Here is an 18,010-nt window from a genome sequence, read left to right on the forward strand (position 1 = left end):
TTGCTGTGTAACTGACATTACTGAGTATGTTTGTTGACTTTATGACCTTTCTCCACTTGGTACTTGGTACATGTACACTGCATCTTTCATTAACCGTTATCCTGTAAATGTCTCTTGTGGCCACAGTAGCCACTTACCTACATAGTTCTGTAAGGTTACATTATGTTCTGTGGTCATTCAACAGAATATGCACACACCTTTATCTATGTTAATGGAAAATTCCATTCCAGTTTCATACAACGTGTGTCTTATTTTCAGAGTTTGGGCCATTGTTCCCATCAGTAATACCACTGTACTCACCAAGTTAATTGTTGAGAGTTGGGATTGGCAACATGATCAGACAGGTTTTAAACAATCAGGTTAGCCTAATTTATTTGGAAGAGGAAAAGAGGATAAACAGTAAAATTAGGACACAAACTGTCAGTTGTAAACATCCATCACAGTTTACAGACCAACTTCCTGGCACAACTTTGTCCCACTTAATTTACCGTAGTTGAATGCACACAGTTTTCCTGTGCAATAGGGGATATTTACTAATGTATTGGGTATGCTCACTTGCTCATTTGTAACTCCAAATAAAGTGGCTTGTTTACAACCTGGACTCCGTCAAACATCGTTGTCGCCATGTTCCCAGTCCTCCCCTACTGACAGATGCCCATATATTCCCACTCTTCTGACTGCGCAGTTCAGCTTAGCTCAGTTTGGCATAACAGTGGAAAAATCCCATTTAACCACATTCATTTAGCACCTCACTCATAACTCTGAAGTGGCTATTACAACAGTTAAGTGCCAAGGTAACAGTGTAAGTTCCCTCCTGAGGGCAGGACAAAACGACCCACATGTCGTTGAGGCGTGGGCACTTAGTTGCCCCCAGTGCTCCGCTCTAATATTCACATAACCTGGCCCTTAATGGTTCAGACCAGATCCGCGCCAGCTTCTTCATTATCTTCCTTTTGTTCTAGATGTATGATTTAGGAAGGGTGGGGTTACATTTCTCGCAGTCAAGCGGACAGGCGGTGAGCAGATAATGGCCTCTGATACTATCGAAATTAAAAGGAGAAGCCGCGTTTAAATTGGCCCAGCAGGAGTGCCTGATAACAACACAAGGCGAGAAGAAAAAAAGTGGTCAGTTAAGAAAAGAAAGAACTCAGAGGCAGAGAGAGAAACAGCCAGCAGAAGCACGTTCTGGTTCAGAGAGACAAGAGACATTTCGGCAACTGTGTGTATGGGCATGCACACGCTACAATCAGCTAGGGAACGTGCACCATGTTGGCTTTCCTAATATTGAACTTGGAGCAGAGTGGTAAATACACTCCCTTTTCCAGAGAGAGCCACAGAAGTGCTGAAGAACTCATCTTGTGTGGCCACTCTAGTGGAACATGGAGTTTTTTTTATTCTTTTTTACTTTTTCTTCTTGAAGGACTGCAACAAGTCATGCAAAAAAGTGGAGTGCGTGTGTGCGTGTGAGTGAGGTGACTGGGGTTCGAGAGAGTGATCAATGGAGATTGATTTTGTGTGTGTGTGCGTGTGCACGTGTGTGTACGTGTTCTTGAGAGTTGGCCATAAGCACAGCCCGCTGCCTCTTACTCTATCAGTCCACTCTCCACACTCTCTCTGTGCTTTAGAGAGGGCTTTATCTCTGCAGCACCGACACACTCTTGTGTCCTCACAGTGAAAGGAGAAAGGCATCAGTACTCCACACCTGCTGCTCTGTCTGCTCTAACATACTGCAGGCAGTCAGGCCCAATACTAGGAGGATGTGAACCTCTCCATCTTAAACTATGTATAAAAGTATGTGGTGCAACTTGAGGTATTCAGTTATAATCTATATTGGACATTTCAGAGCTGTTCAGGGATTCGATGTAGTTGCATTCATTTTCTGTATTTATTACTAGAATGGATCAAACCTGTTCGCATTTGCCTAATAATTTTCATAGCAACCATAATGCTGTCCAGATTACATTTTCTATCAGCTTAATGAGGACATATTTATATCGCGAAATGTTCTCTTTATTTGGATTTATTTGGATTTTTTTTTTCAGAACATACTACAGTATATTGCCATATTGAATGTGCTATTTGTGTATGAAACTATTAGATTTAGATGGTGGCACATTAAAGGAAAACCTGAATAAACAAGTAATGAATTTTGACGCCCACATACAGGACATGAGGGCTCACAGAATGGTTTGATGAGTATAAAAATTAAAGGTGGGCTATCCAATACACGTCTTTTCAGCGAATATCGCCTCACGGTCCGCTAGCTGTCCGTTCTGTGCGTTCAGTGTTTGTACACAGCCCTTGCTTGTACACCGATTCCAGTGTGTCAGGTAGCGTTCAATGACTTGCCCACTGACATTCAGCTTACTTTCTAGTTTGCCAAGATATGCTGTTGTTGTGATGTTAGCTATGGTAGCAGGAGAGTTGTGAGTATCGCTGTCTGGAGCTGCTGTGCTGGCTCTGGGAAACCGTCTAGTCCTCTCCGGCTGTTAGCTTCACAGCAGCAACTGTAGGGACAGTTTGCTAACCCACAACCTAGCTAACGTTAGTTACATTACTTGCTGTGTCGTTGTTCACTCCATATCATGGTATTTGTCATGGTATTGGAACTCTCCAGAATCGCATACCCCACATGTTAGACAGCTCTCCCCACCACCATCATAAAAACACCAAATGGGGGAATCTCTTTTGGAAGAATGGTGTTCATCCATCCAGTAGAGTTCCACACAGCTGGAGAATGTATGACAAGGAGCACTGACGCTACTTGTGGTGGAACAACACCTTACTATGACAGTTTATGTTGTGTTTTTCCATTGATTTTCCACTTATCTGTACATATGTGTGTTCCCTGTCTTTGAGTACACTATTTTACAAATACTGAGGTTATGTAAGATAGCTGAAAAATCTATTTGAAAATAATTTGGTACCCCAATCATATATTACACTTATCTTATTCACCTGTTGTATATCAAAGTCTTTTCTTCTCTGAACTATTGTTGAGAGAAGGCTTTCCCAGAGAAGCTAAAGCCGTCTTTGGCCTGAGCTTATTACCCCAGCTGTACTTTTTGCCTTTTGTCTGGTGCTGGTCTGGCTGGTTGTTAAGGTGTCTGGGCTGGGCCGGGTAAAGCCCTGATTTATCCCCTCGTAGGGCCCAAAGCTGGCTGGGAGGGAAGGTTTCAGGAAATCTCCTGCAAGCAAAAGCTGCATTTTGGAGCAGAGCTGGAGAGTCAGGAGATGAAAGCCAACCTGCTTTATTCCTCCTTTATCCCCCTTTCCTTTCCACATTCTCTTCATACTTTTCCTCTACACCTCTTTTTTTTGCTTTTTTTTACTTATGCTCTCACAATCTCTTATGTTACCCCGGTGACATGCCCGGTTGCCCCCGGTGACAATGGACTGGTGGTAATAGCTGTAGATGGTGGAGATGACTTTTGGCTCTGCCAGAACTGATAACAGTGTTCTGCACAGTCTAACTGACGATTATTTATCTCTATCTCTGCACCTTTTCTCCCCTTTTGCTTTTTTTTCTCTGTTCATTCCTTTTGCCCTCCTTTCCTTCTTCCCATCCTCTTTCCAATATTCCTCCGTTCCCTCTTATTGTCTTTTTCCTTTCCCTTTATCTCCTTCCTTGGTTTTATCCTTCCAATTCCTTTCTTCCCTTTTCCTCCCTTCCTTCCTCATTCCCTCCTCTTCTTCTCCCACTCCATCGTTCTTTTCCTCCGTTCATCTTTCTTTTTATCCTTCATTTCCTGCCTCCCTTTTCCCTCCTCCTCCCTCTTTCTTTTGAGTCCATTCTTCTTCATGTCTCTCATTTCACCTCTCCTTCATTTACTCGCTGTTAGACCAGCACAAAATAACTCACAATCTCTCCGCTTCTTACTTCTTTATCTCTCCTTCACTGTTTCTCTTTTTCTCTCAGTCCCTTCCTTCTCTTCCATAATCTTTCTGTTTCTTGCTGCTACTCTCATCAGTAGTAACATGCATGCACACACACACAGATGCAGAGAGTAATCAAATATCTCTGGGGTGATTGGGCACATTTATGTGCATGCACACACACACACACACACACACACACTAACACATTCACAGGGCGAGAGGTCATTGTAAATAACTCGGTTTTTGTGCTTTCATTTCCCTGGGGCATTGACTCTTGCTTGGTATTCATAACCATAACATGCAGAACCTGACAGACTGACTGTGTGTGTGTGTGTGTTTACTGATACTGTATTTATACCCCTATGCATGTACACACAGGCATACTTAGTGAAATATACACACACCTTAGGCATTTTGCAAACAGATAGATGGAAAAATATACATTCTTGTTATCATTCTTTACCACACACACACACACACACACATAAAGAGGTGATAATGGGCTTTGCTGGAATCCTCTATCCATCTTTACTTGCTGTTCCACTCGTCTGCTACTACTGATACTTGTAAGACAAATCCTGTCTTCTTCATCTCTCTCTCTGTCTCTCTCTCAGCGTTCACCTCTCTAAAACCTGCAGGCAAAACACTGATTATCTACATACACACACACACACACATACACATCTATATCCACACACACACACACACACACACACACACACACACACACACACACACACACACACACACACACACACACACACCTGTTTAATACCAGACAAGGGGTTGTGTTTTGAGACTTTTTAATGTATTTATGCATTTGGCTTCTCCTGAATAATACATCGTTATTTGTTATTTTCCCTGCCTATACTTTGGGAGAGAAAGAAAGGAGAGAAAATAATAAAAACAGGGTGTTGTTAAATATGTGGATAACTACCAGCTCAGCAGACAACAGTGGATTTTATTTTTTATTTTTTGTGGAACAAGAATGGCGACAACTGTCAGGAGTTGGATTTCAAAAGAATATCTGTTTGTCTCTGTATTGGCTTGGTTTCTATGGTATGTTTATACATATGTGTGTGTGTGTGTGTGAGAGTGTGTGACTTTATTGGCATGAAGAGACAGAAAGAGACAAAAGAGACAGGCTTAACAAAAGGTTATTTGCAACAGTTCATTCACTTAATCCATGTTGAGTTTATTAATAATATGGTTTTAAATTACTGTATGTACAGCAGAAATGATCTACAATAAGTATCTACAATAATATTTAACAGTCAAAAATATTTTAAAGTCCTATGTCCTATATTCTTCAGTGCACTTTTATACTCAACACCTTTAGGTGCACACACACAACCACTCCTGCCTTGCTACTTATTTAAGGGCCATCCATCGACTGCATTCACTCCCAAGAGTAATGCTGTGTTCATATTGTGGCAGTAGAGGGCAAATTAGATGGTGCTTGCTTTCAATGGGAGATTAATTGTAAATTCCACCAAATGAGTGAACAGATGTTAAACTTTCAAAGCTTTTACCTTCTTCTGCAGTAGGGAATGAGAACCAGGTGTTGAGATAATAAGCCACATGGATGTATCATGTGTGCGTGTGAATCAACTCGCATTGTCTTGTCTCAAAGCCGAGACGAAGTAGTGCAGTGGTTATTGATCCAGGACGTCAGGACCCAGAGTTCTTCAGGCGTTCACGTTAGCGATCTAATGAGACACTGCTTACACTTGGGTTGGAATGTGAATGCGGTTAACTGGTGGAGGAAGTATTCAGATCTTTTACATAAGTAAAAATACTAATACCACACTGTAAAAATACTCTGTTACAAGTAAAAGTCCCGCATTGAAAATGTTACTTAAGTAAAAGCATGTAAGTATATTCGGAACATGTACTTAAATGTGACTTTAAGATTAGTAAACTGCCAATAAAGTTGTCCACATTTCACCAACCAGTCCTCCATTATTGGAAACTGATCTACAAACATAATTTCTCTCTCCATAATACACCAATCTGGAATAATAGGTGAATACTGATAAAGAAGAAGTCGTTCTGTTTTAAAGGATGGATACACTAAAGGATATGGTCCATTCAACATCTAATGGATATGTTGCACTATGATGAGTTCAGTTGTAAATATAATTACAGTATTATATTATTGTAAATACATATACTAGTAGAGAATATTATGCTGTAAATAAAGTGATTCCACAAGCACTTATTCATGTAATTAAGGGGGCCTTAATGTACACATCGACAGTACCTGGACTGTTCACACTGTCTATTGAAGCTTGTCCTTTCTTAGACAAGAAATGTAATAACACGATTTTAAGCTCTTCTCTCACCAAAGATTGTTTTCCCTTGTCTCTAAAGAGGAAGTACATATTGCAGGATTTCACCACTATGGCCTCTTAAGAGAATTAGATGTAGATATCTCAGTTTCCCTATACCACCTAAAGCTAAAGAAGTACATTTCAAAACAATGAATTACATGTATTCCTGTAGTGAAATTGTACGATTTAGGTTCAATTTTGACTCTAATGAATGTGTATTTTGTAAAACAGAAATAGAAACAGTTAAACATCTGATGTTCTCTTGTAATGTATCTAATTTGTTTTGGGAGGATTTTCACAGTTGGATATTAAGTAATAATTTGAATATGCCAGCCCTGACTTATAGTAATATTAGATTTGGTTTCATAATGGAGGACAGAAAATTGGAATTTTTATATAATAACTCGATAATACTCGCCAAATATTTTTTACACAAATGTAAATTCTTTAAAACCACCCCACGTTTCGATATATTTTTTGTTGTCACTTTATTTAGACTCAGTGAAATTGATTAGATCTAAGAAAGCCCTATTTCTATATGAATATTTGTCAATTCTTTCATTTAATTGGACCCCAGACAAAAGAAGAAATAGACCTATCTTACTTTTTATTTGATCTGTTTTTTATGTAATTTTATTTTGGTTTTCTTACTTTTTATGATATTTTGTACTTATATTTGTTCATTTTCATTTGGACTGTATTTGCAGTCTTAAAGTGTAGTGTTATTGGAAGTTTCTATGCTTGTTAAATTTGTATTCTGCAATAAAGAGAGAAAAAAAAAAAGAAGGGAGACGGCTCACTTGAGAGCCATTTCCTGTATCTGTGTCACGTGGGTTCCACCACTGCCCCGCCCCTTTAGGAGCTTAGCGGCAGGTCACGAGTCTGTTCACTCCAATGGGAGAAGTGAACGACAGACAAATCAGGAGAAAATTAACTTTGATTGAGACCTTATTGAGACAATCTAAATCTAATCTAAAGGGACTTATACGTGAAACCATTAATTAAAAGTAAAAACTGAAATAAAAGTTGTGTTTCTTTGCTTAATATTACTATCATATTTATTATTATTTAACTGGGGAGAGTCGACCACGCCCACTTAGGAGAGGAAGAGGAAGTGTATACCATTTCATACCATTGGTGTTGCCTGTAATGCGTTATCTTTGTTTGAGCATCTTTGGTTTGACAATGGCATTAGTCCCGCCCGTGGTGCTGATTGGCTAATCATTAGTTTAGTCATTAGTCATCAAGAAACCGCTGTTTCATGTCGTGATGCCAGACCACAATCAGTCAACTCAGTGGAGTGGGTGGATTCAAAGGTCTGGATCCAGGCAAGAGCATGCCCATTTTTTTGAACACTTCCTCTGTGTGGTGTGTCCTGACACAATATCCATTTTATAGTGGAATTACACAAGCAAGACGCTATTAAAATGCTGTTTCTCATTGGATTGAATAGATCAGTTTTATAGTGTTTATCAGAATCACTTGACTGGCGATGCTGACCGTATGACTTATTTTCTCTGGCAACATTATGAATGCCACTTTGTTTACTGTTTTCCCTAATCACATTAACTTCATTCTTACTTTGTGAGGATTGTGGGGACAGGCGAATATACCTTCATTTCTCCCTAAAATGTGTTTGTTTTTTTACTATAAGATCTAACAATTTTCTTCACAATTAGAATAATAGACACACACACACACACACACGCAGTGCCTGCCTGCAGTAATAGTGCTTGCCAGAAATGGAAGAGAATCAATCCAAGTTATTTTCATCTACTATTTGCTCTGAATAAATGTCAGTACTCTCTGCTCCTCCTGCAGCTTCATTCTGTCTCTCCTAGAGAGGCTTATAAACATAGCTTAAATTCAGTTGTTTTCATGTTAAACAGGGTCCTATATTGCAAGGCTGAAACACTGATTTGATGGGTTTGCAAGTGTGTGTGTGTGTGTGTGTGTGTGTGAGAGAGAGAGAGAGAGAGAGAGAGAGAGAGAGAGAGAGAGAGAGAAAGACACATTTAGAAGTTGATAAACAGCACATTGGTCTTTTTTACACGAGTTTTGAAATTTTAATCCACTGGATCTTTTTTATTTTTTAAATTAAGTCTCAATCGTTGGTGCCATGCACTCATTACTGTGGTATTTCTGCATTTGCTTACAAACGATAATTGTTTTTTTTGTTGATGAGTGTTGTTTCAGTTTATACCAAAAAAATCATTGGAAATGTAAAAGTCATGACTTAACGCACTGGTTCCTAAACATTTTGGCTTCTGACCATTTATAGCCAAGTCTTGAGCTACTGTATGAGCTTCTCATATTGCTTCAGTTTAGCAGTTTTTAGAATCCTGTAGCATTAATACTCTATATATAGTTATAGATGTAATTGCTCTTATATCTGTTGGTGACAGAGAATTGTATTTATTTACATGGGACTGTCAAGAAGAGAGATAAAGCAGTGTGAATTATCAGACTTTAAGCGCACGTCTTTGAGCTTATTTTGCATTCATGTGGAGTGTGTGTTGATACTGTATGTCTTTATACAGATGTGCCTGTGTTTGTGTTGAGGACCAACACCTACTGTAACTGACTTTTTAGCAGCTCTGAACAGCATATTGCGCCCAGCGGCCATCACTCATTAGCGTGTGTTGATGGCAAAGGCCAAGTATGATTAGCCAACGCTTCGCTGCACATCAGTGCTGATTTTGGCTCCCCACCACCACTGGCTCCCGTTAATCAGGAGCTAATGAAAGGAATCTTGTGGCATATGTGCCACATAGCCCACATGAGTCCTCCTTTCTAGGGCCAGGATGCCATTCTGCATGTATCGCTCTCTGATGGAAGTTCATTGATTTCAAACACAGCATCTTTCTGTTTTCCTTTTGTTGTCAATTTGTGGACATAAAGGTGTTTTGTACATTGGGTTTATTCAGCTTTTAAACTATTATGCATACTAAAGTCATTTCTCCTGGTTGTTCCACTCAGCGAAATTTCAGTGATGAAAAGATTTCATCAGTGAACCATAGCCGCAGTATAAATGTTTGCTGTAATGCTAAATCTGCTAACTGGGTCTAACGAGTTTCATCTCACTGCATTTGATCCAGGGGTGCCTGGTGTAGAACTCAACAATTTAAAACAACATAAATGCATTATTGATTATGTGTGATCCTGGCCTTGAAGAGGTAAACAAACAAGCAGTTAATAGCGTCTCTGACTGCGCTCCCCGACTTATTTTGGCACTAAAATCTTCTTTGTTGCTTTCAAAAGGCCACAGCCTTAATTCAAGAGACACAACTCTTGGTACAAGCACTGACAGTTTTCCTATGGGTAATACTGACTTTTTCCCATACACCATTAAGGTGACAGGGAGGCCCAGAGGTTAAAGAGACTGTCCATCAGCTAGTGTTGTCTGTCTTTTCTTCTTATCTTTTATCTCTTTTAGTTTGCTTATATGGATTACAGGTCTGAAATAAAGTGAGTTGTAACACTTTAACTGTGTGAATGGTTTGGCACATGATGTATAACCATCCAGAGAGTCCTTTAGCAAGACACTGAAGGCACTTTCACACCTGGCCTAAATACATAAATCCCAATGCTGGATTATTCCTTCAGTTTTTTTGACAGGGTGCTCATCATCACTACTTTTACTGTTTTTACACACAAGAATCCTTCCATCCAATCCTTGTTGATCGTACAACAAAATACTTCAGCATCACTGTCATGTGCAACATTTTTATTAGCATAGTAAAAAAAAGCTCCAATTAACTGACTGTATGCTACCTGCCCAGCAGCAAACAAGAGACAAAGTGACTAGCTGGTGAACATAGTGGAGCATTTAGCAGCAAAAGTGGTAGATATTTTTCTCAGGAGTTAGTGGAGACCAGAACAGAGCTAAAAGGAGAGTAAATATTGTTCAGCTGCCCCCATGTGGCAAAATATTAAATACATTTTCACTGCTATAACATTTTGTATTTTGATATTTACTACATATGTTTCCTAAATATACCAAGTGAACAGGCATTGTCACCTGGAGACCACAACATCCCCTTCCCCGCCACCATGAGTCATACTGTATGTAATGATACACAGCGTAAATGTGGCACATTCAACCAATCAGCTGTTTAATATCGAAACCCCATGTTGTTGTTATGACGGGGACCCAAGACCGCTGTTTTTTTGCTATTCTGTAGTCTGACCTCCCTTTAGAGGGGTAAGAAAATTTCCATTTGAGGGGTGTGTTTTTATAAAATTATGTTTAGATTGTTCAGATAATCACACATAAGATAAGATGGTTATGACGATGCTCTTTTCAGTATGCAACTGCCCCAAGGCTCCATGTTGTTTCCTTCAAATAATAAATGTGTGTTTAAATATTCTCTGAAGAATTTAAGTGTTTTTTGTAAAATTGTGCAATGTCCTTTCAAAGACCTGTACATCTCTGTCTGTGTTTGTCATAAATGCCACATCCAGACGATTTAATCCAATTCTGCCTTATTTCTGTCACTCAGCAGAATAAATGGGCCCTGTGTAGTCATAGTCGGCACCCCACCTGTGCTTTACTGTATCTTTCAAGCATGAGATATCTGCCACTGGAAAATGACAGCTACAGTACAAAATTGACTATATTGGCATTATATGACCTAAACGCATTGCAACATTTTAGTATTTTATCATCTGTCATTTATTTTATTCTTAAACATTTATCTTATCCTCAAAAATAAAGTGCACCAATTAAAGCCCCTGTTCTTTCTCCCCTTAAAAGTTTTTTCAACCTCAGTTTTACATTGCCCAGACATTTGGGTTGAAATCTCTCCAGACAAACACTATCCAACATACACTCACACACCACTACTTTGCTGTGAGTGTGGCCAGGAGACTGGAGTATGATGAGGGCTTTTTGTGGTTCATTTTCCATTCTCAAGGGTAAAACAGCAAAGCGTGTAAAAGAGAGCAACAGCTGCAGTTCAATGGAGCTCTTTGAAGAACTACATCAAACAAAGAGAATCATCTTCCAGCCATTGGCCTCACAGTAGAGAAAGTGAAGGGAGAGTGTGTGAGCGTGTGTGTGTGTGTGTGTGTGTGTATGTGGGTGCTGATGGCATGTTGGAGAGGTGTGTAGGACTGTTAATCCTTTGGCCTTCCCTCAGTCCCTGCCTCCTGCTCCTCGTCACTTGGTTTGGTTGTCTGGCTGCACATTGTCATCTATATTTGGTTCTTGGATGTTGGTCTGTATTGATCTCGTCTGTTAATCTCGTTTATTTTCTGACCATTCCATACTGCCTTTTTCTTGCTCCCATTCTGACCCTTTCCCTTATCTCATATCCACACACTTCACTCCATACCACCTCTCAACTTCTCAACTTTAAGCCTTTCCTTGCTTGCTTGTCCCCTTCTTTGTTTAAACCACCCACATCCTGCATTTCACATGGCCAACATCAGATGTCACTCAAATCTTATTTAAAAAAATGTTTTGTTACTTTGAGTAGCATAATTTCCTATATGCATGGAGATTTTTCCTAAAAAATACCTATCAGACACTGACACTGGACTTTTTAGGGCACTATATGCTGCATACATTTTATGCTTTCACACAGACACACATTAGGTGGCATATAGGTAGTGATTTTGGACACAGCACGAAGGTTTAGAACAGCAAATTTTTAAAGCTTTCATGTTCTAGCTAGGTTGGATCAGCATTGAATTAATGTTAAGGACTAGCAAACGCGGCTATGTGAAGAGTGAAAGAGGGACCAAAACATTAGTATGATCAATAAGTTGTGATGCAGTGAGAGAGAGCAGTGTGCAGGCTCTTCTTTTCTCAAGAGAGTGAAATTAAAAGATCAATAACAATCTCGTGTTTGTGTTAATAAGTTTGTCTTGCCACTGTGGGGCACAACAACTAAGCTGAACATCGCACTCGTTTGAGATATTATGGACTTATAAAATTGCTGTGGCGCCTATTTACACATCCAGCAGACACAGAGCAACATTAGCATTCATTTGGAGTCATGTTTCTGATGAATATTCACTCTCCTTTTAGCTCTGTTTTGGCCTCCACTGACTCCTGAAAAATGTGGCTCTTTAGGCGCTAAATCGCTCACTTCACCTGCTTCACCAACTAGTCGTTAACTTTGTCTGTTTGGTCCTGGGCAGCATGCAGTGTGTTTATCTGAGATTTTATTTTTTTTTTACTGAAAACAGCTGCTGGAAATTAGGTTGATGAGAGCGCTGAGACAGAACCAGACAGTAAGGTTGTGGGCCGTAAAAACCAAAACACTGAGCTAAAATATGCTAAAACACTGTAGAGAGCTGAGGGGAACTGCAGAGTTGAGTGATAATTTTCTATGGGTACTATCAGTACGAGCAACCCCTTTCATTTTACCCCAGTAATTTGACTCTTTGTTCATATAAAAATAGTGATTAGTGCAGCTTTAAGTATGGAACTGGAGTTAGGACGTGTTAAGCCTAGTTTAGGGGGAAACAGCTAGCTTGGCTCTGTCTAAATGCCTCACTCTCGGACAGAAAGCAAATGAGCATACCAGTATTTCCCAATATGCTTAGCTATTCCTTTGCTGTAAATGTCTGAATATTTTATTGAATATTTTTTCTCCTTTTCTCAAAGACATTTGAACTCAATCCCCTCGTTGCCGTTTTCCTCTCTGCCACATTCTCTCTCTCTTTTTCCCTATCTTTCTCTCTCTCTTCTTCTTCTTCTCTTGCTGGTGATATGGGAGGTTTCTTGATTAGAACACACACTGCCAAGTCCCCCCACATCGCATCACTGCATTTGATTAGCTCCAACCCCCTCCTCCCTCCCTTATCACTACCAGCACCAGGAAGAACCACACACACACATACACACACACACGTATGCACGCATGCATGCATAGATACACATGCACACATATCACAAAGTCACTTGCAGACTTATCTGAACTCCATGGCTGTCTGTAAACGTGCACTGGCATATATGAACACGCACACAATATCCACACACACACACATCTGGGCTACTGCTGGTGCCGTGGCGGCAGGGCATCAGGTAAAGCCAGCATGGCACTGACAGCTCCTTGTCCCTAATGAAGCATTAATAAACTGCAGCACAAAACAGTGTATCAGAGAGCAGCAGAGCTCCCCACCTGCCTGGCTGTCTGCTGGCTGCCAGGGGGAGAGATGAGAGGGGAGAGGATCACTGTAATCCCCCATCTTCCAAAACCCCTCTGCCCCACTTTTCAAGGAGACATCACCCCCCATCACCTGCTTTTCAGTATTGTGCTGAAGGTTATGTACTTTTCAATTTTTATGAGTCTGATGTCACCCTAATACTCTACATCTATAAAAGAGACCTCACATAATTAAACTACCATACAGTACCACCACTAACACTCTAGCAGCTTTGCACCAAGCTGTACAGCTGGAAGTGCAAATGTTATTTTCTCTACAGTTTTCAAATATATTATAATATGCAAATGAATGTAGTTTTATTGAAAAGGTACGCATTACTTGATATTGCGTTTTTATGCATGCAGGAAAAACAGACTCGGGAAAATGGAGAGATTCAGCGTTGTTGGTACAAAATTACAATTTTCAACAGCTTTGGTTTCAAATTTTCTTCAAACCTTCATCAAATCTACAGCTCAAATAGAGTTGAGAAAGTCACTTAAGTGTTTTTGCATGTTTATTTGCAACCACAGCCAATGTAGCTTTTAACTGTAAAGACATTAGCTGTAGCTAGCTAGCATGTGTGTGTGGAGTGTATCTCTCCAGTTTAGCCTTCGACTGATCTACAAAATCACCAGGAACTCCAATTCTTTTGATTATTTTTCCTCCAGACCCCTCTCTTTTCCTTCTTGTCTCTGTGCATTCAGGAACTGAAGTCATAAAGCTTTAAAATGAGCACAGTTTTTTTGTGAATTTGTGTCTGTTCGTGTCCATTTTGCATTGACTTCATGTGCAGTCGTGCTGCCCAGTTTTGCCTTCAGTCTGAACACACCTTAAAAGTAAGCCCTGCTAATCAGTTACTTGCCAGTAGCCATCTTACCTCTGCAGCTTTAGTACAGTACATCACAATGAGACTGATTTCTGTCCCAATTTGAACCCAGATTTACCCCACATTAAAGCCCAACCTGCAGAGATGTTCATGTGTTACTCTTGATATGTGATGGTGTGTATCCAGGAATCACCACAGCACATGAATTCACAATTAGGCACGCAGGTAGTCCAGTCACAATACGTCCCTGACTGGCAGACAATGCCGGCCCTCTGATTCAAATGAAACAAACCTGCTGAGTGTAGATATTCCAGGAGGTGTGTCCATTCAAATGCTGTATGCCTTTGATTAGAAGAATTGGAGCAATTTTTCAGTAAAAAGACCCAATCAAATCCAGGTCCAGCTGTGATGAACTGACAAGAATGAGCCCAAAGCGCTTTTAAAAATAGATGGATTTTAGAAAATGCAGTATCTTAAATGTAAATAAACCAACATGTAGTCTCCTTCAACATACATGTACATATATAAAGGAATATTCTTTAAATTGGGACCCAGAATGCCAGCTGTTCTTTCGGGCGACCTCTCCTTCCCTCATCATACGCTAGAGATGTCATCTCTGGAATGCCGTTCCTTCAGTGTCGTTTTGTCTCTTTTTCTCTCTGTCTATCTGTATCCTTATCTGTCTTATTTTTCTCATTATCCTTGCAGTCTAAACCTTGCTGAGCTTTACTCCAGTGAGGGAGACTGATCTAATTGGCAGCGAGGATCACTCTAATTTAGCAAAGCCAGCTCTGCTGACTTTTTCAGTTCTTCACTTTCTCCTCTTTTTTTGCCACCTTTCACATGATAATAATGAGAAAATATAAGCGAGAATCCCTGAAGTTTGCTGTGGTGAGTGTGTTTTTTTTTTCCATGTGGGCTTGTTACACCAATCACATTCACCCAGGCAATTTGCCTGCTTGTCTGAGTCTGAGAAGGGAGGCTTATCTGCATTAACGCTCCATCGAGGCTGTGCTTCGTATCCAAATCGGCCCCCGTTAGTATTCAAATCAAGAGCCCCCACCTCCCCTTCCTATTCTACCTAGCTCTCGTGCCCCTTACTATCGCCCCCCACCCCTCTTTGCCAGTCAACACGCCAGCTTCACTCAGAGGAAAAGAGAGAGAGAAAGCCCGGGCTATTATTTAATGAGATCAAGAAGCGCGAGGGTGCTGTTTACTGTCACAAAGCAAACAGGGGCCTCTCTCTGCAGGAGAGGAGGATCACTGGGCTTCTCCCTCATCTTCCTCCTCTTCTTCGGTAGCTGTGACTGCCGCCTCCACCTTAACAACCACCATTTTACGAAAACCGTAAGCGCTCTGACAAGATGCTTCTTCTTGTCAGGACACATACCGCCTCTTTCCATTCCCAGCAGAAGGTGCATAAAAACAGTATGACTTTGAAGGTTATTTCTACTATTACTGCATGCTACATAACAAGACTATTTTATAAGTGCAAATTGTGTAGTGAGTATAGCTTGTTTGTAATTGCTGCTGCTGTGGTTTAACACGACCTTTTACCTGCTCTGGCAGATACAACAAGGTCATTAGTGCAGCGCTGTTTCCCACAGGTCATCAGTGTCTCACTGTTCATATGATTAGACAGAAATTAGAGGCCAAGTGTCATAATCGCTATCTAGTCCACATTGGCTGCCATTAAGCCACCATCGATGGCTCACAATGATTTATGATTTCAGTCATTTTCATCAGTCTCCTTTAGTTGAGCTGTAATTAAGTACTTTTTTTAAGTTACTTTTGAGGTGTCTTTGTCATAAATTTGATCTAGACTCAGTTTCAGTTCCTGCCGCAATACAGCACAAATATAAAATGGGGAAAAAACGTTAACGAGTCTAACACACCAAGCCTCAAAAGGACTTGACAGGAGAGAGCGGAAAACGAAGGGGGGGGGGGTCATGAAGATGAGAAAAGCGAGGTGGGGGGATATCCTTTGATCAAGAGCACTCCTCGTAGCACTCTTGTCTCCTTACACATCCATAATATATCTCTGCACACATTCCAGTCTCTTATTAACAAGGCAGTGCCATTCCATCCTGAAGAAGGGTATCAGATTTTCAAAAAAGACAAACCTGAAACACATATTGTCTCTTCTTCAAAACGAGGATGGGTGAAAGAATTTGAGATTCAATATATGTACTCCCCCTTTAAATTAAATTCATTCATGTCGGTTGCAACAAAAGAGGGGATAATATCAGACATGGGTAAATATTTATTCTAAAAGTGGCGGGCTTAGGAAATGAGAGGGCTGCCGATGCTCGGCTTCTCTCTCAAGGTAGAACATGTTTGTCCATGACAGTCATAAATATGTATCATACAGCAAGATGACAGCGATTGTAATCTGATGGCCGCCTTTTGTCGAGCATATGAAACCCAAGAAAAGCCCCCATCAGTGGCACCAGCGAAATTAAAAGTTGCACCTTCTCCTATCATTGGAATGAGTCACTCAGCGACAAGTGGCACACTATTTAATTAGGGTGGAAACAAAGTCCTCAGGGGGGGAATACCTCTCACCCTTTTTCCCTCCTCCCTCTTGGTCTCATTTGTAGAAAGGTAAATATTCAGAGGGTCGCTTTTCAGCCGTGGCGATTAAAGCATGCTCGAGCATAGCAATAGAGAATGTGTGGTGAATTCAAAGTTCCTAAATCAATTTGTTCTACGCTGCGAAATGAAACGCAACTTGTTTGTACGAGTAGACAGCTGTGGCGGTGCCTCCTTACCCAAGAGTGTCAAGTAGTTCTTCAAACCCAGAATAACTGCGATGAGCTTCCAAAAGTGCACCAGCAGCCACTTAAATAAGGTGGCCTGTCATCCATGATCAACTACAGTAGCAGTGAGTGGTCCTGGAGTACAGCTGGTTGACAGGTGTATTCTTCAATAGAAGAACCCCTCTGCTTTTGACTAAACCTTGTTTTCATGTCTGTCCCTGCCTGCAGCTCTGAAGGACCCCTGCACTGAGGTGACCTGCAGCTACGGAAGCACCTGTATCCAGTCGTCAGATGGCTTGTCGGCTAAATGCATGTGCCCCCTCGGGTGCGAGGGCAAACCCGAACAGACAGTGTGCGGCAGTGATGGAAAGGACTACCGCAACGAGTGTGAGCTCCATCAGCACGCCTGCAAGAACCAGAAGAACATACGAATGCAATATCAAGGGCACTGCGGTGAGCTCTCTCCTCATGTTTTCTTTAGGATTATTTTCTATCATTGAACAATTTATTTTGTCTTTTTAGCGTCCAGAAATAGTGAAAAGTGGCCATCACAGCCCAAGATACCATCTTTAAAATTGTTTGATGACATATTAAATTTACAATGATATAAGCAAGGGAAAGGCATTTATGGCATTTTTGCTTGATAAATGACTTTCAAAAAGCTCTACTTTTCTTTCTCCTCTATGTTCACTGCTCCTCTCATTTTCTCTTTTTTCTTCTCTTATTTACTACCTCTGGCTTTTGTATGTTTTTGTGTGTCTAGTTTTTCCTTCACATACCCCACTTACTTATGGCACGACTCTGCTAATTCTCATTTTTCATTCAGGTTGCTTTGCTTCACACAGGTACTCCTGTGGTGCGAATTGTTGTTTTGTCTAAGTAGGTCTTCAGAGCTGTCGTTTTCGTTCTGCCCAGCTTTTTTGCTCATCCTTGTTATAATCAGGCGGTGGTTATTTACTCCCAAAGTGCTCAACTTTCAGGTTCTTTTTTTTTTGTGGCAAGCCAGATGGAGGGAAAGAACAGCAGACACAAACTGTCTTCTAGCAGCAGTAGCC

The 18,010-nt window shown here is 40.6% G+C and overlaps 1 protein-coding gene across 10 annotated transcripts in view; it reads left to right on the forward strand.

Annotated features, from left to right (window-relative positions):
• agrn (agrin) overlaps window positions 1-18,010 on the forward strand; it is a 254,683-nt gene that overhangs the window by 150,069 nt on the left and 86,604 nt on the right. For all 10 annotated transcript variants that reach the window (XM_044209939.1, XM_044209931.1, XM_044209933.1 and 7 more), the window contains one exon: window positions 17,184-17,408. In XM_044209939.1, the coding sequence (XP_044065874.1) occupies window positions 17,184-17,408 (225 nt within the window). The remainder of the gene's footprint in view (window positions 1-17,183; window positions 17,409-18,010) is intronic.

The sequence above is a fragment of the Siniperca chuatsi genome, linkage group LG10 (assembly GCF_020085105.1).
Source record: "Siniperca chuatsi isolate FFG_IHB_CAS linkage group LG10, ASM2008510v1, whole genome shotgun sequence".
In the NCBI taxonomy this organism is placed as follows: Eukaryota; Metazoa; Chordata; class Actinopteri; order Centrarchiformes; family Sinipercidae; genus Siniperca; species Siniperca chuatsi.